At 53.1% G+C, this 24,213-nt stretch overlaps 1 protein-coding gene and 1 non-coding gene across 2 annotated transcripts; one reads left to right on the top strand and one right to left on the bottom strand.

Moving 5' to 3' along the window:
• The first annotated feature begins 1,120 nt into the window (after positions 1 to 1,120).
• On the top strand, positions 1,121 to 11,756 carry MMP14 (matrix metallopeptidase 14). The gene is made up of 10 exons (XM_041758861.1): positions 1,121 to 1,523; positions 5,513 to 5,661; positions 5,914 to 6,036; positions 6,378 to 6,685; positions 7,570 to 7,731; positions 8,078 to 8,238; positions 8,398 to 8,536; positions 8,667 to 8,817; positions 9,288 to 9,403; positions 9,768 to 11,756. The coding sequence occupies exons 1-10, from the start codon at positions 1,419 to 1,421 to the stop codon at positions 10,100 to 10,102; spliced, it is 1,749 nt and encodes a 582-aa protein (XP_041614795.1). The 5' UTR covers positions 1,121 to 1,418; the 3' UTR covers positions 10,103 to 11,756.
• Positions 11,757 to 19,877: 8,121 nt separating this feature from the next.
• Positions 19,878 to 19,981, bottom strand: LOC121493987. The gene has a single exon (XR_005988636.1). It is a non-coding gene; the product is annotated as a U6 spliceosomal RNA (small nuclear RNA).
• Between the last annotated feature and the right edge of the window lie 4,232 nt (positions 19,982 to 24,213).

Below are 24,213 nucleotides of genomic sequence, written 5' to 3'. Positions count from 1 at the left end.
TCCAACTGTAGAGGGGAAACTAAACCCCGAAGTCTGAACTCCCAATCTCTCTTGTCTTTTTTTTTTTTTTTTTTAAGATTTATTAACAAGAGACCCAGAGAGAGAGCCAGAAAGAGGCAGAGACACAGGCAGAGGGAGAAGCAGGCTCCATGCAAGGAGCCAGACATGGGACTTGATCCCGGGTCTCCAGGATCATGCCCTGGGCCAAAGGCAGGCACTAAACCGCTGAGCTACCCAGGGATTCCCCCCCAACCCAGACTTTTTTTAGATTTTATTTATTCATGAGAGACACAGAGAGAGAGGCAGAGGCATAGGCAGAGGGAGAAGCAGACTCCCTCCTCACAGGGAGCCTGATGCAGGACTCAATCCTGGATCCTGGATCCCAGAATCACGCTCAACTGCTGAGCTACCCAGGTGTCCCCCAACCTCTCTGGTCTTAACAGTTTCCCCAAACTTGATTTGCCTTTCCCCACATTCCATGGCCTTGCACTTCTTTCCTCCCTGGCCAGTTCTACTTTAAGGAGCAGCCAGATTGCAAATGATGATAATTAAGGGAGTGCATTTGTCTTTTCCACAAGGACAGCCAGTGTGGTTGTGGAGTTTGTTAGCGGGTAGTAGGGTTTCGTTACCGTTGCATGTTTTGAGCAGGAGAGTGATGGAGATGGTTGTCAAGAACAAGGGGCAAAAGTTTCAATTCGATTGAGCCACGGGTCCCAGCAGACAATCTGCACCCCAGGCGTGGTGGATATGGAAGACCCCCACCAGCAGCATCCCAGACTTTGAACTCTGCCCCTAGCCACTGAGCCTCCCGGCACTTGCCCGCTCTGAGAGGAGACAAACGTTGAATACCAGAGGAATCAAGCCACCTAAAATATGCTTAGGGGGAGAAAGTGTCCCACATCCCGTCTCCTGGGTCCCTCCTCCCCAGACCCACCCCTCCTGAACCGTGGCCTCAACCCTTGCAGATAGCAGCCTCCACCACAGAAAGGCAACTTAAGGGGTTTTTGTGCGTGCCTGTGTGTGTGTGTGTGTGTTTTACCCCGCTCTTGGCTGTAATTGGATTCAGGCTGAAACAACCACGTCCGCACCGGGAAAGGAGGGCATTGGAGCGGGGGCGGAGAGGCTGTGGGAGAAGGGAGGGACCAGAAGAGTGAGAGAGGGCTCGTCATGCAGTTCGCAGACTAAGCAGAAGAAAGATCAAAAAAACGGAAAAGGGGACGAACAGGCGCTTTCAAGAACAATCCTCCCCTTCTCCAAGCGGACAGCGCTCTAGGAATCCAAATTCAGTGCCCACCGAAGACAAAGGCGCCCCCAAGGGAGTGGCGGCGCGACCCCAGGGCTCGGGCCCGCTGCGGAGCCCGCGCGGCTGGCTGCCGGGACGGTCGGGACGGTCGGGACGGTCGGGACGGTCGCGGACCATGTCGCCTGCCCCACGGCCCGCCGGCGGGCTGCTGCTGCCCCTGCTCACGCTCGCCAGCGCGCTCGCCTCCCTCAGCTCGGCCCAAAGCAGCTTCAGCCCCGAAGTAAGTGAGCTCCTCCGGCCCTCCGGGAGTCGCCCCGCCGGGGAGGCGCGCCGGGGCGTCCAGGGGTACAGCCCCCCTTCGGAGGTCTGGGCGACTGGCCCGAAGGAACCCCCTGCCTTTCCTCTCCCTCTTCATCTCCAAACTTCCCAGTCGATCCAACTTCTGCCCCCCCCCCACCCCCCACCCGCCGCCGACTTTCTTTCCAGTCCTTTCCCAGGAAGAGCTTTACAGCAGGGGCCCACCCCCACCCTCCGCGGGTCCCCGGGTCCCCGGGGCTCTGAGCTCAGCTCCGGAACCCGGGGGGAGCCTGGTAAATACTTGGACCCCGCTCAGCCCTGCGCTGCCCTGGTTTCTCGTGTGCGTGTGCGTGTGCGTGTGCGTGTGCGTGTGCGTGCGCGCGAGCCCGTTGTTGCTTCCACCTTCCAGCTCCCGGGCGCTCTCCCGCCCGCGGCCCGCGGCGCCGGGCGGCCCGGGAGGCTCAGCAGGACCGCGGCTCGGCCCGGGCGCGCCTCCAGGCGCCTCCAGGCGGCCCGGCCCGAGGATGCAGCCGCACCAGGTGGGGTGGGCGCAGGGCCGCGGGGCACCGGCACCAGCCCCCACCCCGCCCCGCCCCGCCCGCGCGGACCCCCTGTGACCCGCCCGCCCGGAGCCCCGGCGTCGTCGAGGGTCGCGGGTCGCGGGTCGCGGGGCTGGCGCCCTGGCAGCCTTTCAGTACACACAAAGGTCCCCTTGTGAGCGGCTCGGCCCGGCCGCCGCCTCCTCCCTCTGCCCCCCTCGCTATCCCCCCAGCGGCGCCTTTAGGCTCTTTTTGTTGCTTTTGTTAATTGCTTTTCTGTGTTAATTGCGGGGAGACTGAGGGCCTCGCACCGGGGATGGGGGAGAGGGCCCGGCCCGGGCACCACACAGGTCTCGGACTGCCTCGGCCCCTCTCCCCATTCCCCGACGCTGGCCCACCGGCCCGGGAGGAAGACGCGTGGGAGTCGTCTGGGGACGTCTTTCCTCTCTTTCTCTCTTATTTTGGGGTGAAGGTGGGAGACGAATTTGATCAGCTTCTTATTTTGGGCCATCCCAACCCACTCAGCCCGGCAGGGCCTGGGTGCGGTCAGGAGGGGCCGGGAAGGGCCCCAGAAGGGGGAAGGGATCTGGACTTCGCTTCCTCCCTCTTGGTCCTGGCCGGGAACCCACCCCCGGAGGAAACATCTCCAGAAAGAACACACTCTCTCTGTCCCGAAGGGGATCTGAGGCTAAAAAGAAAAGTGTGGCCCTAGGAGTGGGGGTGACCAGGGAGAGTGCAAATCTGCCCTTGGTCTAAACCTGACGTGGGCCAGCAGGAGGAGGCATCCTCTCTCCTGGCCTAGAGTCTTCATCGGGGGGGGGGGGGGGGGGGGGGGGGGGGGGGCCTGCAAGGAGAGGTCCTAACAAAAGAAGCCTGGGCATCTGGGGGCTTCCCACTGCCAACTTTGCCTGCCCTGCCTTCCCTCGCCTGCCCCACTAGGCCCCCTAGGGGAGGGGCACCAGCCATGGCTCTGTTTTAAGTGGGTCATGGGCAGTCCCAGTGCCAGAACCACCATTTGCTTCTGGGCCAGGGAGGGGTGGGAGGTAGAGGGAGGGAGGAGCAGGCCCAGAGGCTCAGATCCAGGGCCTGCTGGAGTGCCAGAGTTCCCCCCAACCCACCCACCTTCTCCAGGACTCCTAGGCCAGAGGTGGGAGGGGTTCTCTGGACTTTTCCCCTAGGAATAAATTCAGACCACTCAGCTTTCAAGACAAAGCCAGCCAACTGAGTTTTTTGACCTAACATAGTTGCTCCCTCTCCAGGCCAATCTAGAGGGCGAGCTGGGGTGGCCAGGCCTCAGGCAGCCGGGTCCCTCCCACCAGGCCTCCAGAGTCCTGCACTAGCTCCAGGACAGCCTTCTCCTCCCCTTGGCCTGTCTGGCACTCAGCCCTTCCCCCACCCAGCCACAGACACAAGAGTCCTCTCTTCTGTGGTTCCATCCTCACCTCCTAGTCTTCTCTGTGGTTCTTGCTTTGCTCAGAGCCTAGGCCTGAGGGGAGAGGGATGGGGGTATTTCCTTTCCAGGCCATGAGGCTCTCTTGACTCTAGGGAAGTTCCTTTCTTTCCTAAGTCTCCATTTTTCTCTGTTGTGTATGGGGTGGATATTGTGGGTGTGAATACTTGGATCTGCCTACTTTCTTGGAAAACTCATCAAGGAGAGGGATTTATCCCAGAGCTCCTGGATCTGGATTCTCCTCACTTCTCTGCTACCCTCCATTCTATCATCCTGCCCTAGATAATTCCCCTCAGTTTTGTTCCCTGAGGCCTGAGGGAGCCTGACTTAAGTCTTCCTGACTTCCAGCTCCAGGAGGAGCCCACTCCCATCCTTCTCCAAAGCTGAAGCAGCTGCTCCCTGAGCAGGGGTCATAAGCATGGGGGGGGGGGGGGGTACCCTACAGGTGAGGCTAAGGGCAAAGGGAGTTTCCTGCATACTTGGGCACAGGCCACAGCAGGCCTCCCACGGGCACTAGCTGTGGCACCAGCCAGTACAGGTCAGGGCAAGTCTATACCTCTCCTGAGGAGAGCGACTGGGTACTAGAGCACCCCGCTCTGCTCCCCTACATTATGCCAGAGGTTAAACTTGGCTCACTCCTCTAGGCCTGCCTAAGGAGGGGCTCTCAGAGGCGGGTGGTGCTAAGGTTGTTCTGGCCAGGCCCGTTGGCTGGGGAAAGGCTGAGTTGTTTACATCTCAGGGCCCTAACTCCCATCAGCCTTGGGGGATCATTTCCCAGAACCCTGTTGCAATTCTTGCCCCTGCGGGCACATGTTCCCCAGTCAGCTGCTCTTGAATCACCCCCAGCCCCAATGCAGAAGCACTGCTCCACTACCAGGGCCTGGGCCCTGTAGTGAAGGGCTCCATGAAGATCCATACTAACAACCTGGGATGGGGGATGTGGCACCCAAGAGCAGCCTCTACCCCTCTGCACTCCAAAGTTTCCATCCTAGGCCACCTGCTGGCCCCCTCTGAACTCCTTAGGAAGGCAAAGCTGGAGCAGAAACCAAAGTATTATCTCCATTGGAGAACCCAAGCATTTTCACATTCCATGTATAACTTGGCTTGTTTTACTTTGCAGGCTTTAGGAAAATACTCCATTGTTCTTACAATAAAGGCTGATTTTTTCCTCGACAGGTCTTTGTATTTTGTGTACCTTTCTCAAACACCAAAAACCTAACTTTATGTTAAGGCAATATGCCAGCCTTTATGTTATGAACAATTTACAACATACCTCAAGTACAGTACTGTCACCAAGTCTCTCCCACTTCCTCTACTGAGAACCTTAAATGGGCCTTTAGGTCCCAAGCCCCAGGGTCAGATGTTTGGATGGAGGCAGTGGCAGGACCCTAGGTCTCTAGCTGGATCACACCCCCACCACCTCCAAAGGTCCCAGTTTCCGGTCTCAGCAGCCAGCCTCAGCCCTAGCTCCTGTTCTGCTCTCCTTTCTAAAAAGATCTCAGCTGTGAGGGTCCTGGAGGCATGGCATCCCTGCCCAAAGAGGGTCCCATACCAGGCCCAAAAGTAGAGTACCATGAGTCCCCCCTTCGCCTCCATGGGCACAACCCATTCACAGGTAGGAAATGCTGTATTTACAAGAACACTGACACAGAGAAGGAAAGTGCTGGAAGGAAGCTCTGAGAAGACATCCTAAGACTCGGTTAAGCCCTCTAGGCTCCCATTCTCAAGAGTTACAGCCAAAGTCCAGAGCTGTGGCTCCCCACCCCTGTTTGAGCCCATAGCCCCAAGAGGACAAGTCATACTGGGGCCTGGGCCAGAGTTCAGGTCCAACCTGGGAACTCCTCCAGCCCCACCGCCAGAGCCAGGCTGGGAGCTCGTTGCCCTTTCCTCTGAAGCCAGGGGTGCATGCCAGATACCATGTGGAGGCAGAGGCTCCCTGTGGGCCAAGTGGAGATGCTCTAAGCCACATTCCTCTTCCTACAGGCCTGGCTGCAGCAGTATGGCTACCTGCCCCCGGGGGATCTGCGCACTCACACACAGCGCTCACCCCAGTCATTCTCAGCTGCCATCGCCGCCATGCAGAAGTTCTATGGTCTGCGCGTGACGGGCAAGGCTGATGCAGACACCATGAAGTAAGTGCTAGACCCTGGTAGGAATCCTGCCCAGTATCCACTCACAACACTGAGCACAGGGGCGTTGCTACCTATATGCCTTACCTCTGCCCCCTCCCTCAATCCCACATGCTGGTCCTGACCCCCTCCTGTTCACTCTGACCCCATAACCTTGGCCCTTTCACACACTGACCCTGAGGCCAGGCACTCTCTCCCTCCTCTGAAGCCCTTTCTCTTTAATATGCTATCCTGACCACAATCCTCACACCCCAGGGCTATGAGGCGCCCCCGCTGTGGTGTTCCCGATAAATTTGGGGCTGAGATCAAGGCCAATGTTCGAAGGAAGCGCTATGCCATTCAGGGCCTCAAATGGCAGCATAATGAGATCACTTTCTGGTGAGTCCAGCAGGCAAGTTGCCTTTCTCACATCGGGGTCGCCATTCCTATCAATTGTACTAACAGACTCTGAGGACTCGTATCCTACTCACCTCTATTGCTATGAAACATCCTTGGGAATGGGGAGGAAAGTGGCTGTAATCGTGGAGAAAGGTGCAGCCTGGGGGTTCCCTGAGCCCTCAGTTCTGGGGACAGAGGCATCGTGATGCAGCAGGAAGAGCCAGGTCAGCAAAGGTGGCTAGGTGGTTCGGTCAGACCTGGGGAAGTAGAGGGAAGGAAAATTTTATATACGTTGTTATCCTAACATACTCCCATCCTCTCCCCACATGGCTGGACCTCAGCATCCAGAATTACACTCCCAAGGTGGGCGAGTATGCCACATTCGAGGCCATTCGCAAGGCATTCCGAGTGTGGGAGAGTGCCACACCACTTCGTTTCCGAGAGGTACCCTATGCCTATATCCGCGAGGGCCATGAGAAGCAGGCAGACATCATGATCTTCTTCGCTGAGGGCTTCCATGGTGACAGCACACCTTTTGATGGCGAGGGTGGCTTCCTGGCACATGCCTATTTCCCAGGCCCCAACATTGGAGGGGACACCCACTTTGACTCGGCCGAGCCCTGGACTGTCAGGAATGAGGACCTAAATGGTGAGCAAAGTAGCCCTGGGACTCATTTATTCTGGGGAGAGTCAATGATCATTTGTATGAGGGTGGGGTCTCCTGCCTCCTCCCAAAACCTCAAACTGGGCAGCCCGGGTGGCTCAGCAGTTTAGCGCCGCCTTCGGTCTGGGCCTGATCTTGGAGTCTGGGATTGAGTCTCACATCAGGCTCCCAGCATGGAGCCTACTTCTCCCTCTGCCTGTGTCTCTGACTCTCTCTCTGTGTCTCTCATGGATAAATAAATAAAATCTTTAAAAAAGAAAACAAAAAACCTCAAACCCCAAAGTCTCTGGGCTACAAAGATCTCCTAGTCTGACTTTCAACGAAAGCAGAATTCTTCTTTCTTTCTTTCTTTCTCTTTCTTTATTTTCTTCATGAGAGGCAGAGAGAGAGAGAGAGGCAGAGACACAGGCAGAAGGAGAAGCAGGCTCCATGCAGGGAGCCCAATGTGGGACTCAATCCCGGGTCTCCAGGATCAGGCCCTGGGCTGAAGTTAGGCGCTAAACCACTGAGCCACCCAGGGATCCCCTAAAGCCGAATTCTTACTTTGATCAATTTATAGCTGGTCCCTCTCTCACTCAATAATTGACTCCCCAAAGACTTGCCACTTTTCCAGGCAAATGTCACCTCTAGCTCCTGGAAAAAACTGGGGCCCAGATGGGACCTTGGCTTCCCTTAATACAAGTCTTCCTGGGATTGGTATCTGGCCCCATGAGCATTCTCTTACCTCTACCCAGAATAGATTGCTGACTGGCTTTGTGGCTTTTGGGGTTGAAAACACAACAGGCAGCCTCCAATGTAAAAATGAAGCCTCTGGTGGGAAAGCAGAGTCTGAGGGAAGGGACCCTCAGTAATCATCCCCATCCCTCCAGGGAATGACATCTTTCTGGTGGCTGTGCACGAGCTAGGCCATGCCCTGGGCCTTGAGCATTCCAATGATCCCTCGGCCATCATGGCACCCTTTTACCAATGGATGGACACAGAGAATTTTGTGCTACCTGATGACGACCGCCGGGGCATCCAGCAACTTTATGGTGAGTGATTTGTGCCCCCAACTGCTCCTTCTCTCCTCTTGGTCTCAGACCTGTGCATCTCGTTTCTCTTTCCCCATGCCCTATAGTCTCCCCCACAACCCTACCTGACTTTGCCTCCACCCACCACCCACTCCCACTTTTTCTTTTTTTTTTACATTATTTCTTCCATATGTCTTATTCTTCTCCCACTTTTGATTTCACCTTTTCTGTCCTTTCCCACCTGATTGCTTCATCCTTCCCCAAAGGGCCATCCACACTTTTCCAACAATATTGTCTGCCCATATATCTGTTCTTTCCTCCCCCTCTGCCACAAAGTCTGAAGTGTCTCTTGTGTTCTCTACATCAGGGAGTGAGTCAGGGTCCCCCACCAAGATGCCTCCTCAGCCCAGGACTACCTCCAGGCCCTCTGTCCCTGATAAACCCAAAAACCCCACCTACGGGCCCAACATCTGTGATGGGAACTTTGACACCGTGGCGGTGCTCCGAGGGGAGATGTTTGTCTTCAAGGTGAGAGGAAGAAGTGGGCTGGTTGGAGGAACAAGAGGGCTCGAAGCCCAGCAGGCTGGGTGGAAACAGTAGCAGGAGGGTTAGTGGGAAGCTTTGGGGACTAAGCCAGAGGACTAGCTATAAGACGTAATGTACTATCCCCACCCTGCTACTTTCTAGGAGCGCTGGTTCTGGAGGGTAAGGAATAACCAAGTGATGGATGGATACCCAATGCCCATTGGCCAGTTCTGGCGGGGCCTGCCTGCATCCATCAACACTGCCTATGAGAGGAAGGATGGCAAGTTTGTCTTCTTCAAAGGTAACCAGCTTTCTGCCTTAGTCCTCTGGTGTAAGGAGAGTCTCCCTGCAGGAGTGGATTTCACTGGACTCCTCCAGAGACCCAAGAGCCCAAGTGGAACCCAGGTCCCGCCCTTCTCTCTCCTCTACAGGAGATAAGCACTGGGTGTTTGATGAAGCTTCTCTGGAACCTGGCTACCCCAAGCACATCAAGGAGCTGGGCCGAGGACTGCCTACTGATAAAATCGATGCTGCTCTCTTCTGGATGCCCAATGGAAAGACCTACTTCTTCCGGGGAAACAAGTGAGATGTCAGCCCCTTGACCCCAGGCCTCCCTCCTCGGACACCGCCACCACCACATTCCCTCAACTCTGGAGAAAGACCCACTTACCCCAGGACAGTTCCCTGGAGAAGTTGCTGGTTGATCCTCTGCCGTTGCCCAGCAACAGCCAGCCTCCGTGAGGCGCTGAGTGGGAAGTGACCGGGTCACCGTTTCAGACCTGGTCATTTGGCGCCTCCTGCCCCCAGCACCGTGCCTCCACCCCAGCTGCCAGGCACTGTCATTAAAGGTTACTGGTGGCTCCTTGCAGCCTGGGACCTCCCATCCACCCCCACCTTCCGCCACTTTCAGCTGCAGGCCCTCATTACACAAAACCCCTGCCCTGCATCCTGTCCGTAGCCACTCTTTGCTCACTGGTGAATTCAGTCCTGGGCCCTGCCATGCTCTGAGGACATGCCCAGGGCCCGACCATTTGCCTCCCCCTCTCCCCCAGGTACTACCGTTTCAACGAGGAACTCAGGGCAGTGGACAGCGAGTACCCCAAAAACATCAAGGTCTGGGAAGGAATCCCTGAGTCTCCCAGAGGGTCATTCATGGGCAGTGATGAAGGTGAGGGGCAAGGGAGATGTCCGTGAGGGGAGGATGGGGAAAAGGGATTAAGAACTAAGAACAGGAAGAGAGACTGAGGGGATCTGGGGAAAGCAGTGATCATGAGAGCTCTGGAACCCTCGCCACATGCCAGGCTCTGAGCCAAGTGCTCTCCTCACATCAGATCCCCAATCCCCACTGCACTTCCAGTCCCGGTAATTTAGAATTACCCGGGTTTATAGCTGAGGAGACTGATGTTAGGGGATTAACTCCACCTGCTCGGCTCACAGACTCACAGATTTCCCTTCTGTTCTCCTCTCTGTGGGTGTTCTGGACGCGGCCCCCACCTCTTATCCTCCTGGGCCCTTCTTGCTGACCCCTGCAGTCTTCACTTACTTCTACAAGGGGAACAAATACTGGAAATTCAACAACCAGAAGCTGAAGGTAGAGCCAGGCTACCCCAAGTCAGCCCTGCGGGACTGGATGGGCTGCCCCTCATCGGGGAGCCGGCCAGATGAGGGGACTGAGGAGGAAACGGAGGTGATCATCATCGAGGTGGACGAAGAAGGCAGTGGGGCCGTAAGCGCAGCTGCTGTAGTCCTGCCTGTGCTGCTGCTGCTCCTGGTGCTGGCAGTGGGCCTTGCCGTCTTCTTCTTCAGACGCCATGGGACCCCTAAACGACTGCTCTATTGCCAGCGCTCCCTGCTGGACAAGGTCTGACCCCCACGGCTGCCCACCCACTCATACCACGAGGACTTTGCCTCTGAAGGCCAGTGGCAGCAGGTGGTGGTGGGTGGGCTGCTCCCACCTGGTCCCAAGTCCCCTCCCAACCCTTCCTCCCTTCTTTTCTGTCCCATGATTGCCTCTCTTTTGACCTCAACCCTGGCATTGCTTCTTCCCTAGATGGGTCCCTGGGGGGCTGATCAGGGGCCGCCCCTTCCAGCCCCTATCTCCTAGGGGCCTCTGTAGCTTGGTGTGTGTCCTGCCTCATCTGAATGTCTTGGTTCTGCACTTGAAGGCAGGACCCTCAGACCTCGCTGGCAAAGGTCAAATGGGGTCATCTGCTCCTTTTCTATTCCCTGATGTAACTTTAACCTCTGAACTCTGACCTCAGGAGGCTCTGGGCACTCCAGCCCTGCAAGCCCCCAGGTGCACCCCATTGGCAACCTCCTACCACCCTTTCTGGCTAAAGGAATCTAATCTTGTTGAGAGGGGAGACCCTGAGAGAGTAGGAGGGGTGGGGGAGGTCTACACAGTTACCCTGAAACCTTGGGAGGAAAGCTCAGAGTCAGCGCCTCTGCAGAGACCTGCCTCTGCCCCACCTGGCCCCCAGAGCTTACCCAGAAGAAGCCTGAGCCGTTAAGGGGCTATAGATGTCAAGGATGGAGGAGCCCACGGCCGCTACTGGGGTAGGGTGGGGCCAAGGAGAGAGCCTGTCAGGAGCCCTGAGGGTGAGCCTCAAGGCCACAGAAAAAGAATCTTGCTCAAATGTAGGCAGCTGGGATGGGGACCAAGGGGCAGTCAGAAGGGGATAGGACAGGACCAAAAGGCTAACCGGGGAGGTGCTGTGGGCGTGGAGGGCCGAGTGGCTCGGCAGGCCAGGCCAGCAGGGACACCACAAGGTGGGCTGTGGGCCCCAGGAGAGGGCATGTTTTACTGGAGCTCTGAGGAAGGGCTGGAGAAAGGCACACCTACTCCACTTTGGTGCCCTTCCTCTCACCAGAGTAGGTGCATTGGAAGGGTGGGGAGTCCAGTGAAAAGAGCAGAGATGACACACATCCAGGGACTGGCGACTGGGGACCTTCGTGAGGGTGGCCACCTGGTTAGGGAGGTGACCAGGGGCTGGCAGCACGCTGACGGGCAGCCTCAGCTGGTTTCGGGGAGGGAGCAGCTGCCTGGGTGGGTCTATCGTCAGGTGAGCCCCTCACTTCCTAATGCCCCCACCCCTCAGCCCTGCCCTGTCCCGCCTCCTCTCCCCCACCCAACCCACCCATTCAAAGTCTCCTCTGGCCGCTACAGGTGGTCATGGTACCGGAAGATTTGGGAGAGTGAGACCCTATAGGGGCAGTGAGAGGAGGGATGTCAGGGGGGGGGGGGGGATGAACGGTGCTGGCAGTTCGGCTAAATTTGTTTTGTTTGGGTTTTTTTTTGTTTTGTTTTGTTTTGTTTAATGTATATTTTTATTATAATTATTATATATGGATTTCCTTCAAATCGTTCCTTTTTGTTAACAGGGGGCATGGGAAGGGTGGGGGTGGGGGGGCAGAGGTATCTGACCCCAGGAACCTGCAGGGCGGGGCTGGGTCAGTGCCCTCTAAGGACATTTTTGACCTTGTTCAACCTTTCCACAAAGAATAAATGGTGTTTCACGTTCTTTGTGTGGCTGCCTTCTCTCAGCTAGGTAATGGAAAGCATGCCCAGGACCAGGGTTTTCTCTGATGTGGGGGTTCAGTACTTGCACAAAGGAATATGTTTATGTTTGGTGGACAACAGGGATTCAGAGCCATAGCTGGGAGGAGGGCCTACTCCATGGAGGCAGGGAGGTAGTCCACAGAGCCCAGCTGCTTCTCTCCCAACCAGGCCAAGAGGTTACCTTTGAGTCTCAGAGCTGCAAAGGCAAGAGGAAGTGGTCAAGCTGAGGCCACTTGGAAAATCTTCCTAAATTGCATTACCAGGTCCCGTGATCTGGCCGCAGACCCTCCGTTTCTTCAGACCTCTCTTTCTGCTGCTGGGGACTCCCAGGATCACATTCAGCACAAGCAGGCCCTTTACCCCAGCCCTCCGGCCCCTCAGCCTCTTCTAGACCTGGAGCTCTGCCCCAGGGGCAGGAGGAACACAGGCGAAGGACAGATGTTGCCCCATGGCCAATTAGGAGCAGCCTGTCTCTGGTCAAACAGGAATCTCCCCCAATCAGCCCAGCAGAGGCAGGATGGTCAGGTTGGAAGGGAAGAATAACAAGGCTTTGTTTCTTTGGAACTGCTGCCCCAGACAGGGTTCCCAGGCTGTCGGCCCACCCTTCCTCTGAAACCAGCCTGGAGGGAGGAATAGCTCAGTTGCTGAGTCAGCTCAGCTGAAGGGGAGCAGCCCTCTTTCTTCCTCCCCTTCCCTTCCTGCCTTAGCCCAGCCCCACCCCCCCCAACTCCAGCCCAGGCCCCCCTCCACAGCCTTCCTCCACGAGCAATGGCCTCACCTAAGCCAGCGGTTCTATCCAGCTGCTCTTCAGGGCTGGTCGGTGTGATTGCCTTGGCAGAAGGGGTACCCCACCTCTCTGCCAGCCAGGAACCCTGACCCCATGCCTGGCCTCCTCTACCTCTCCTGCCAACAGCTGTTTGGCAGAGCCTGTACATCTCAGTGGATCTGGACACCACTGCCCTGCTGCCCTCACGGGAGGGGATAGGGACAGAGTGGGGGAAGCTGGCATGGGAAAGCCAGGGGTTGTCTAGGGGGTGGGTGGGGGGCTGTGCATGTCACAAGGAGCTCAAAGATGAGCTCATGGCCCCTTTGTGTTTTTGTGGCCCACATCTGGAGGCAATTACAGATGTTATCCAGTGGGAGTTCTGCAAAACACAGCTGGAGCCAACAAAAGAGCCTGGGGAGGGGGGGGGGACTGCCAGAGGAAAGAGGAGGGGGAGCCTAGGGCTGCCACGGCTGGAGTGCGGTTTCCCCATCACGAGGAAATTGTTTGGCCCTGATTCTGGAATCACAAGATGCTCTCTGAAGCCAAGGAAGAGGGATGGGAACCGAGGACCAGAGACAAAGGGGGAAGAGGTGGAAGAGGCTTCGCAAGCAAGGAGAACTGTGGGGTGGAGGCCGCCAAGGTCCCGTGCTTCTGACGTGCACCAGGCTGAAGGGATCCAGCCTAGTGAGGCCACCCAGGGACCCTGGGAGGTGCCTTGCTGATCACACAGGGTCAGGCAGGGTGAGGGGAGAACAGAGGTCCCCGTGGCTCCCGAGAGACCTGAAAATGCTGCTTTTACTGGCCCTAGCCCGCTTTGTCCATTGGGCCTGACCCAGTTTCTAAGGTTCCAAGTTCCTGTATTCGAAAGCAGCACATGTGAGCTAGAGCAGCCAGGAGGGAGCCAAGGGGAATCTGCAAGGAGGTTTGGGCAGAACCCAGGAGAGCGGCCTCTAAGGAGACTGGAGCAGGGGCAAGCGCTGAGGGAAGGCAATGCTCTGCCCACCACTGCACCCCACACATTTGAGGGGGGAACCACAGACTCCCTCAGTGCTCCTGCCCCCAGCAGGGCCCACACCTCCAAGGCTGCCAGCCAGGTGCTGGGTCAGTGACACAAGAAGGAAAGATCTCAGAGGGGCTTTCCTGTAGAGGAAAGAGGACTAATCAGAGTGACCCCTCACATACTACCTGGCGGGCTCTGGCGGTCCTTCACTGTCCCTCCCCTGGGGCCCCTTCTCCCTCTGAGAAACCTCCCAGTCCTCCTTCCCCTTTGTACTCCTACTTCCCTTTCCAGCTAAAAGAATGTGGTAAAAACAAAACAAAACAAACAAAAAACATTTGCTGAGGTCCTCATAACACCCAACCACCTAGGCACTACCATTGCCCCCATTTTACAGGTTTGGAAACGGAGGCCTAGGTAAGACTTCCTGAAGGTCATACTTCGTCCAAAATTAAAACCCAGGTCTATCTGATTTTTTGTGTTTGTTTGTTTTTCTGTGTAGGTAGATTCTGACCATGTCTCTGGGTGTCTCTTCCAGCGTGGACCCTATGTGGCTGGGTGTCTCTGTGGTAGTGCATGTTCTCACAGGTTCTGACAGCACAGGTGTGCTTGCCTACTGTTCCATGTGGCAGCATTGGCGTGGGGAGTAGGAATGCAGCAAGAGAAGGGCTCTTCCTCAGAACCCACTTTGCCTGCAGTTATGTCCCCTTTGGGGGACAAGAATAGGCACTCTTTGGGCAGGAAGGATGAAACAGGAAGGACTCAGAAGCCAGAGGGCCTGAGCAGCAGCAGCTATGGGAGGGATGGGTGTGGTGAGTGGCTGTGGCAAGGGCCTAGGAGGACAGTTCCCACTCCCCGAGGCCCCAAGGAAACCCCAGTCAAGGCTACTCCATTGTCCTGCAGTCCTGTACCTCCTTCTTACCCCCCTACCCCGAATCTGAATTCACTTCCTTTAGACCAGTGCCTGCACACCTAAACTGGGGTCTTGGCCTTCCTCCCTCAGACAGTCTTGGGAGAGTGGGGAGACCCAGTGGCAGCCCTCAAGGGGGCTGAGTGATTGGGGCCTGGAAAGGAGGCAGGCCTGACTGGCCAGAAGCCACCTTCCAAATGAGCTCAGACACATACTTTCCACCCTGGCCCAGGGCCGAAGGCTGTGCGCCTTCCAGGCCAGCCTTCCCCAGCCAGATCCAGCCCCCTCTGTTCTCCTGTCCCTCATCAGTCCCGGACTCTGGGCTTTACAACAGGATGGAGCACCCCGGGGCAGGGCTGTTACCACACCCCAAGGGAGAAGCTTCTACTGCCTCCATACTGAGGCAGTGCTCCCCCTCCCTCAGGGTACCTTATTTCTCCAATAGGCCCTTTGTGGCTTAGAGGAGAGAGAGGTGAGCTTCCTGCCCTCAAAGACCCATACCTGGGTGGGGAGGGGCAGCAGAGGGCACAGAAGAGGTGTCCACACTGGAGTGAATTGGCGGAAGGACTTCCTCTGAGTGCCTGAAGTAGCTCATTGACTCAGGGACCAGATCAGGTCTGGGAGCTGCCTCACCATGGGTCACATCCTGCTCACACACTTCACTTCCCAATAGGGGCACTTCCCTGATTTGGGGCAGGATGGGGTCTGGGTGGGGCAAGGCCAGGATGACCACAAGGGAGGGGAAAAGCCTGGTGCCTCTGAAGGCCTAGCGGATTCACACACACGCGACAAGCTCCAGCTCATTTTGATCCAGCCTGTGGTCAAAGACGTCACCCTTTGCTCAGCTTCCAGAGACATGTAGCACCAGGCCAGAGAGCAAAATCAATTCCCAAAAATGCTCTCCTTGGCCACTCAGTGTCTGGCTCTGTGTTAGGAGCACGGCTGCCCTGACCATATATCCTGGATCCAATAATATCTTCCTGAGGTTCTGTGCATTAGTTAGCCTCTTCAACTTGGCAGACAATTCATCCCACTCTAGATTCCAAAAATATGGCCCTTGCAAGTAGATCACACTGCCTGCCTCTGCCGTCCGTGGCACTGATGGGATAGTTCTGTCAAGGAATGACTATGATTCATAATAACACTGACCCCACCACAGCCATGGGACAAACATGTTCTGTTCTCGTTCGTTTCCTTACAAAGGAGTAGGATGGTGCCAGGCACACAGGAGCGCCTTAATAAAAGTTTGTTGACTTCAATCGCCAGTGAAAGTTGTGAGATACACAAGTAAATGGCTGTAGCCGTGCATATGTGATTACTGTACACATATGTATACAAGTATTGTGTATATGTAAATTAAAAAATCATCGAGCTGTGGGTTTTAGTACATTTTATGAACTTGACTGTATTTTCACCTCAATCTTTATTGATTTACCTATTTATTTTTATTTTATTTTTTTTAAGATTTTTTTGGTTTATTTATTCATGAGAGACAGACAGAGAGAGGCAGAGACACAGGCAGAGGGAGAAGCAGGCTCCATGCAGGAAGCCTGATGTGGGACTCGATATTGGGACTCCAGGACCACGCCCTGGGCTGAAGGCGGCACTAAACAGCTGAGCCACCCGGGCTGCCCTCACCTCAATCTTTAAAAAGTTAAAGGGACACCTGGGTGGCTCAGCAGTTGAGCGTCTGTCTTCGGCTCAGGGCATGATCAGCAGTCTGGGATCAAGTCCCACATCAGGCTCGCTGTGGGGAGCCTGCTTCTCCATCTATGTCTCTGCCTGTGTGTCTCTCATGAATAAATAGATAAAACCTTAAAAATAAAAGGGCACCTGGGTGGCTCAGTTGGTTGAGCATCTGCCTTTGGCTCAGGTCATGATCCCAGGGTCTTGGGGTCAGGCTCCTTACTCAGGGGGAATCTGCTTCTCTCTCTCCCTCTGCCCCTTCCCCTCACTCATGCCGTCTCTTTTTCTCTCTTAAATAAACAATTAAAATCTTTAAAAATAATAATTTTAAAAATAAAAAGCTAAAAAAAGAAAAAATATATATCAAGGTAACAAGTTCCTCACTCCTAAGCAACTACTTTGTCCCTATGGCCCCCTCATGTGTCCCCCACAGCCTGCCCTCGATCTGGGAGTGATTGGTATCAGGTTGTGTTAATCCAGTGCTTCTGGAAATACCAATCCTACAGACTGTACCCTCAGTCCAGCCTGTCCCTGAACCCTGACCTGGAGGGCCCACACAAGCTCTCTCCTCCAGACACCTCCCTAAGCAACACGCCCAGTTGTCCCCACAATCTCTCCTCTACTTTACTGGCCTGTGCTCCAGAGCCCCCCACCCCTTGCCTGCAGAAAGCTGCACATGAATTCTGTGCGGCGGAACCTGGACAAGGGGCCCAGAACACCCACCTCACTCTCGGCTGGCCGCACCCCCTCTGCTGCAGAGCCCAGCCGGGCAGGGTTCACGGGCCGATAGCGCCCCCTTGTGCTCGGTGTTGGCACTGCAAACCAAGCCTGAGAGAGGCGAGGGCCAGGGCAGCCCCCCAACAAGGGCCAGGGATACCCCCAGTCTGTTCCTTCCCCCTTTCCTTTTTTTTTTTAAGATTTTATTTATTTATTCTTGAGAGACACAGAGAGAGAGAGAGAGAGGCAGAGACACAGGCAGAGGGAGAAGCAGCCTCCATGCAGGGAGCCCGACGTGGGACTCGATTCTTGGTTTCCAGCATCAGGCCCTGGGGCCAAAGGCAGACACTCAACCCCTGAGCCACCCAGGGGTCCCTTCCTTCTTTTTTTCTTTTTTCTCTCTTTCTTTCTTTCTTTCTTTCTTTCTTTCTTTCTTTCTTTCTTATTTCTTTCTTTTTCTTTTTCTTTCTTTTCTTTCTTTCTTTCTTTCTTTCTTTCTTTCTTTCTTTTTTAAAGATTTTATTTATTTATTCATGAGAGACACAGAGAGAGAGTCAGAGACACAGGTGATGGAGAAGCAGGCTCCATGCGGGGAGCCCGATGTGGGACTGGATCCTGGGATTCCGGGATCACACCCTGAGCTGAAAGCAGATGCTCAACCGCCGAGCCATCCAGGCGTCCCCCCTTCCCACTTTCCATGTTTCCACCCAGGACACCTGTACTTAAAGGGGTGGGACTCTGGGTGCAACAGGATGACAAAGCTGTCTTCCAGCTGCAGAGAAGAGTTTCCCTCAGCTGTGGCTGTGCGGGGGTTGGTGAGCAGCCCTCAAAAAACTCCAGGAAGGAAGAGGGAGTGAGTTGAGGGGGTGCCGGAGGAAGAAGGGCTGCTCAGAGCTCCTCGGAGTCACCAGGCTGCCCCCCTGTGAACACCTCGGACACTGATCGCTCCAAGATGCCCTTCCCCTGGGCTCAGACATCCCGGAGCTTTCACAGAACTTCCGGCCAGGGCCCACGGCCTCCTTTATCCCAGAGTGGGCAATCCTGTGTCACTTCGCTGAGGCCTATGGAGATCATGCCCCCTCGCTGGGGCGCCTCTAACCTGCACCGAACCTCCTAACCTCATCCCCACCCTAACCTCATCTTCACCCCAGGAGGATCCTATAGTCTGTCTCACATTTATAGGGCTCTTGTACTTAAAAAAAAAAAAAAATGCCTGTAGGTATTTTGTGACTATCACTATATTATTGCTTTGTTTATGCAAAGAGTTTTCGTTTATTTATTTTTTTTAAAGATTTTTTTTTTTAATATACTTTTTATGGAGAGAGGAGTTCTTCTAGCCAATTTTTTTTTTTTTTAATTTTTATCTATTTATGATAGTCACAGAGAGAGAGAGAGAGAGAGGCAGAGACACAGGTGGAGGGAGAAGCAGGCTCCATGCACCGGGAGCCCGACGTGGGATTCGATCCCGGGTCTCCAGGATCGCGCCCTGGGCCAAAGGCAGGCGCCAAACCGCTGCGCCACCCAGGGATCCCTTTTTAAAGATTTTTATTTATTTATTCACGAGAATACACAGAGAGGAGAGAGAGAGAGAGGCAGAGACACAGGCAGAGGGAGAAGCAGGCTCCTTGCAGGGAGCCTGACATGGGACTCAATCCGGGGTCTCCAGGATCACTCACGCCCTGGATGGAAGGCAGTGCTTAAACTGCTGAGCCACCCGGGCTGCCCATCGTTTGATTTTTTTAAAGATTTTATTTATTTATTCATGAGAGACACAGAGAGAGAGAGAGGCAGAGATATAAGCAGAGGAAGAAGCAGGCTCCTTCTGGGGAGCCTGCTGTGAGACTCATCCCAGGACCTGGGGATCATGACCTGAGGCAAAGGCAGACTCTACCACTGAACCGCCCAGATGCCCCAAGTTTTCAATTGTTAAATAGAAACATATAAAATAGGCAAAGTATTAGGGTGCCTGGTCGGTGGCTCTTGATCTCAGGGTTGTGAGTTTAGGCCCCATGTTGGGTGTAGAGATTACTTTAAAAATGAAATCTTTGTAAATAAATAAATAGAATATACTAAATATTTTCCAAACCATCTATCTTAGTATTTAATTTTGCAATACACCAGACACCCCCAAAATGGGCATGATTGAGGTTGCTCCAAACCACTGAGGTGTGTCTCCAATCCAGCATCTCATTCTTTCCAAAGCACAAGGAAACTTGCTCCTGTAACCATATGGCAGGGTCTTTAATTCCCACTCCCTTCAAACACAGAAGTTTCCACATCTTGAAAAGCTCTTTCCTGGACACTGCTGCAAGCCTTGAATGATTTCCCTCATATCCCCCTTTTCTGTCGAGCCAAGGTTTTTCAACAGCTGTCTGCGTTCCTTCACTAGTCATTTTTTAAAAGTTTTTAGAAGTTATTTATTCATTTAAGTAATCTCTACACCCAATATGGGGTTCGAACTCACAACCCCAAGATCAAGAGTAGGGTGCTCTTCCAACGTAGCCAGCCAGGTGCCCCAACTAGTCATTTCTTTTTAAACCAACCTCCACATCTGCGAAGGCAACCCAAGCAATTACCAAAACTTCCTTAAAAAAACAAAATGAACAGGATCCCTGGGTGGCTTAGCGGTTTAGCACCTGCCTTTGGCCCAGGGCATGATCCTGGAGTCCTGAGGTCGAATCCCACATCAGGTTCCCTCCCTGTTTGGAACTTGCATCTCCCTCTGCCTGTGTCTCCACCTCTCTCATGAATAAATAAATAAAATTAAAAAAAAAAAAAAGTTTAGGGATCCCTGGGTGGCGCAGCGGTTTGGCGCCTGCCTTTGGCCCAAGGCGCGATCCTGGAGACCCGGGATCGAATCCCACATCGGGCTCCCGGTGCATGGAGCCTGCTTCTCTGCCTCTCTGCCTCTCTCTCTCTCTGTGACTATCATAAATAAATAAATAAATAAAAATTAAAAAAAAAAAAAAAAGTTTAACAAAGTGTTAATTAGTTTTAAGTGTACAATAAAAATATGGAATGTTTCATGAATTCGTGTCATCTTTGCCCAGGGCCCTGCTAATCTTCCCTGTATTGTTCCAATTTTAGTATATGTGCTACCAAATTGTGCACTGAAACTTCTCCTTAAAGGGCCCTCATGACCTCTTTCTTCCCACCCCAGGGCTTTTCTCTGCTTTCGTTATCTGGGCTTCATGTTAGCATCAAACACAACTCACTTCTAGAAGCTTCTTTGCCCTTGTTTTCTGGAAAGTTATGCCATCATGAAGTTCAGGAGTCATAGAATTGCCAACGAACCCTGAAGATCCAGGACATCTGTCCCTCTACGTCAGCCTTACCTCTGCAGGGGCAGAGGGAGAAGCAGACTCGCGCTGTCTCGCGCTGTGTGGTGAGCCAGACATGGGGCCTCAACAGGGGGCCAGGCTCCATCCTGTGTCCCTGGGATCATAACCTAAGCTGAAGGCAGACGCTCAACCAACTGAGCCACCCAGATTCTTTCCTTCAGACTGTACAGAACAAATTCTTCTTTCATGCTATAGCTCTTCAAATATTTGGATCTAGTTTTCATACATTCAATCCCTCACTCAAGGTAAGCTTTTTTTAGGTGAAAAGCCTTTCTACGTCCATAAACAGCTTATCACATGACACGGCTTAGAGACCCCTCAGCATTCATTATATCAATTTTTTTTTTTCAGATTTTATTTTAAGGTAATCTCTACACCCAATGTGGGGCTAAAACTCACAACCCACAGATCAAGAGTCTTGTGCTCCACCGACTAACCCAGCCAGGCACCCCTATTGTATCAATCTTTTAAAACATAGCTTCCAGGAGCACCTGGGTGGCTCAGTGGTTGAGTATCTGCCTTTGGCTCAGGGGATGATCTCAGGGTCCTGGGATCAAGTCCTACATCAGGCTCCCCGCAGGGAGCCTGCTTCTTCCTCCACCTGTGTCTCTGCCTCTCTCTCATTCTCTCTGTGTCTCTCATGAATAAATGAATACAATGTAATAAAGCATAGCTTCCAGCACAGAGAGAGGGGCAGTATGGTATAATGGTTAGGAACAAGGGCCTCAGGGGTTGAGCATCTGCCTTCGGCTCAGGGCATGATCCCTCTGTGTATGTCTCTGCCTCTCTGTCTCAGGAATAAATAAATAAAATCTTTAAAAAAAAAAAAAAAAAAAAGGAACAAGGGCCCTGGAGTTACACAATCCAAGTTTGAATCCAGCAGGTCATGTAACTTTCCTGGGCTTGCATTTCCTCACCTTTAAAATGGGGCTAACAATTCAAAGAGTAGTTGAGTGAGTTAAAAGATGTAATCTACATGATACCTATGACTGGCATTCATTCAGCAAACTTTTATTGAGTACCTACCTTGTCTCAGACACTGTTTTTGGCACTAGGGATACACTAGTAAACAAACAGATCCCTGCCCGGTGGAACTTACATTCTTGCAGGAGGAGCAGGCAATGTAAACATGATAAATGAGTAAAATATATAGAGAATATTAGACGGTGATAAGAACTTTCCAATTTAGTTCTGTATCCTTTTTGGGTTTTTTTTTTTTTTGTTTGTTTGTTTGTTTGTTTGCTTGTTTTTATTTATGATAGTCACAGAGAGAGAGAGAGAGAGGCAGAGACACAGGCAGAGGGAGAAGCAGGCTCCATGCACCGGGAGCCCGATGTGGGATTCGATCCCGGGTCTCCAGGATCGCGCCCTGGGCCAAAGGCAGATGCTCAACCACTGAGCTACCCAGGTGCCCCTTGGATTCACTCTTAAATATGAAACCCCAGGGGGATCCCTGGGTGGCTCAGTGGTTTAGCACCTGCCTTTGGCCCAGGGTGTGATCCTGGAGTCCTGGGATCAATCCCGCATCAGGCTTCCTACATGGAGCCTGCTTCTCCCTCTGCCTGTGTTTCTGCCCCTCTCTCTCTCTGTGTCTCTCATGAATAAATAAGTAAAATCTTAAAAAAAAAAAAAATGAAACCCCACTGTCTAGTTTAGTGCCTTGCACTTGGAAGGCACTCTAAATACTTTGAGAATGAAAGTTCGTTCTAAAAAAAAAAAGTTCATTCTACCCTGGTGCCATTTCTTCCTAATGATAATGATTGCTCCCACAGCCTAGATCTTGACTTTATTTTTTGGCAAATTTTCATTTACTGGGTGTCCCAGACCATGGGCTCCCTTCCTCCTTTCCCTGTCTCCCACAACTTTTCCCACTTCACTACCACCTTTCTGCTTCCTATCTAAACTCCTCACTCCCCCACATGCCCACTCACTCCCATGGGTACTCCTCATGGCTATCTGGATTCTTTCTTTGTATATCTCACCTCTCTTCTGAAGTAGTAAGTTCCATGAAGTCCATGAAGTTCAAGTGGAATCTTTTTTTTTTTTTTACTTTTTTTTTTTTTTTTTTTAGATTTTATTTAGGGACACCTGGGTGGCTCAGCAGTTAAGCACCTTCAGACCAGGGCATGAGGGCATGATCCTGAGATCCGGAATCAAGTCCCACATCAGGCTTACTGCATGGAGCCTGCTTCTCCCTCTGCCTCTGCCTGTGTCTCTGCCTCTCTGTGTGTCTCTCATGAATAAGATGTTATTTATTTATTCACGAGAGAGAGAGAGAGAGAGAGAGAGAGAGGCAGAGACACAGGCAGAGGGAGGAGCAGGCTCCATGCAGGGAGCCTGACCTGGTACTCCATTCCGGGTCTCCAGGATTACTTCCCCTACTGAAGGTGGTGCTAAACCGCTGAGTCACCCAGGCTGCCCTCAAGTGGAGTGCTTTTTTTTTTTTTTAAAGATTTTATTTATTTATTCATTCATGACAGACACAGAGAGAGAGAGAGGCAGAGACATAGGCAGAGGGAGAAGCAGGTTCCATACAGGGAGCCTGACGTGGGACTCGATCCCGGGTCTCCAGGATCTGGCCCTGGGCTGAAGGCGGCGCTAAACCTTTGAGCCACCAGGGCTGCCCCGTTAGGTGGAGTCTTAAAAGAGTTCTAGGCATCCATCAACCATAGAGAACATATAGCCAGCACTCAATTAAAACTTCCACGATCACTTTTAGAACTTAAATATTTTTAATTTTCCCAACCTCTTTGCCCTGCTTCTCTTTGCTCAACATCCTTTTCCTACTCTCAGGATCCTATATCACTCCTCATTAATTCCCAAGAGCAGCACAGATAGGGAGCACAGCAGAGGACACAGAGACCAACGGACCAACATCCCCTGGCAAAGGACCAAGGTCTAAATGGAAGAAAGGCCTGTTTATGGCCAACTCTATGGCTTCAGGCCCTACTGTGGTTCCAGTTTTGAAAGTATCAAAACTGGTGCCAACAACAAATGTCATGGATAGAAAAGTGTTTTTGCACCATTTGTAGAGTGTAGAGTCGTTAAGGATCCAAACGTACACTCTGTCCAGAGCCAGATTGTCTAGGTTCAAACCCTTGTTTGAGCATTTACTAGATTCATGATCTTGGGCAAAATTCTTAACCTCTCAGTGCCAGAGTTTCCTTACCTGTAAAATAGGAGTAACAGTAGTTTCTACTTCACAAGATTGTGAGGAGGATGAAAAGAGCAAATACTTGAAAAGTGCTTGGATCTATGCCTGAAATGTGAAAAAAAACCTCAAAAAGTATTTGCTATTGTTACTGTTTACTAATATTACCTATCCGTGCCACAGGAAGGAATAAGAAGTAGTTACAGCCCACATAAATAAGAAACATCTCCAGTGACTAGTCATAATAATTGTTCCAGGGGGCAGGGCACTTCCTAGATGCTGGACTAGCATTACCTCCCTAAATGTTAATGAGTCTTAAAAGAGTCGCACTATTAACCCCATTTTACAATTGAGACTCACAGGTTAAGTGATTTTTCTCAAGATCTCTGGGTCAGCTAGTGGCGAAGGTACATTTATTCGTTTATTTACCACGAACTGGGTTCTCACTGTGTCTCAGCAGGAGAGAAGCCCCGAGGGTGCAAAGGCAAACAGTCTAGGCCCCGACCCACAGGAAGTTTCCGCGCCCGGAGAAGAGGCGGGGCGGAGGCGGGAAAGTGGAGTAAACACATCGTGAGAACACCGCGTGGTAATTGCTCTAATAGAGGCTCACGCCGAAAAGTGCTGCCTGCCCTCCGGCGCTAGAACAAGAGAAGGACTGAGAGCTTAAGGGCCCAAAGGACAGACGCGCCAGCTGCGGAGTAAGCCGTGGTCCCCGCACCGACGCGTCCCGAAACAAAGGCGCCGCCCCGCGCGGCTGAACAGGCGGAGCCCGGAGCCGCGGCTGAGCGCCTCGCGGAGGTGGGTCCGACGCGGCCCCGCCCGGCCGGAAAGGGGTTAAGGCGAGCGGGTGG

The sequence above is a fragment of the Vulpes lagopus genome, chromosome 6 (assembly GCF_018345385.1).
Source record: "Vulpes lagopus strain Blue_001 chromosome 6, ASM1834538v1, whole genome shotgun sequence".
Classification (NCBI taxonomy): Eukaryota; Metazoa; Chordata; class Mammalia; order Carnivora; family Canidae; genus Vulpes; species Vulpes lagopus.
This window is presented reverse-complemented; position numbering and strand designations above follow the sequence as displayed.

What these genes read in the sequence shown, in the direction of transcription:
- MMP14 (XM_041758861.1), top strand. Translation starts at nt 1,419, where the DNA reads ATGTCGCCTGCCCCACGGCCCGCCGGCGGGCTGCTGCTGCCCCTGCTC. An exon ending in CAAGTTTGTCTTCTTCAAAG is followed by an intron (nt 8,537 to 8,666) that starts GTAACCAGCTTT and finishes TCTCCTCTACAG; the next exon opens with GAGATAAGCACTGGGTGTTT. An exon ending in ATTCATGGGCAGTGATGAAG is followed by an intron (nt 9,404 to 9,767) that starts GTGAGGGGCAAG and finishes TGACCCCTGCAG; the next exon opens with TCTTCACTTACTTCTACAAG.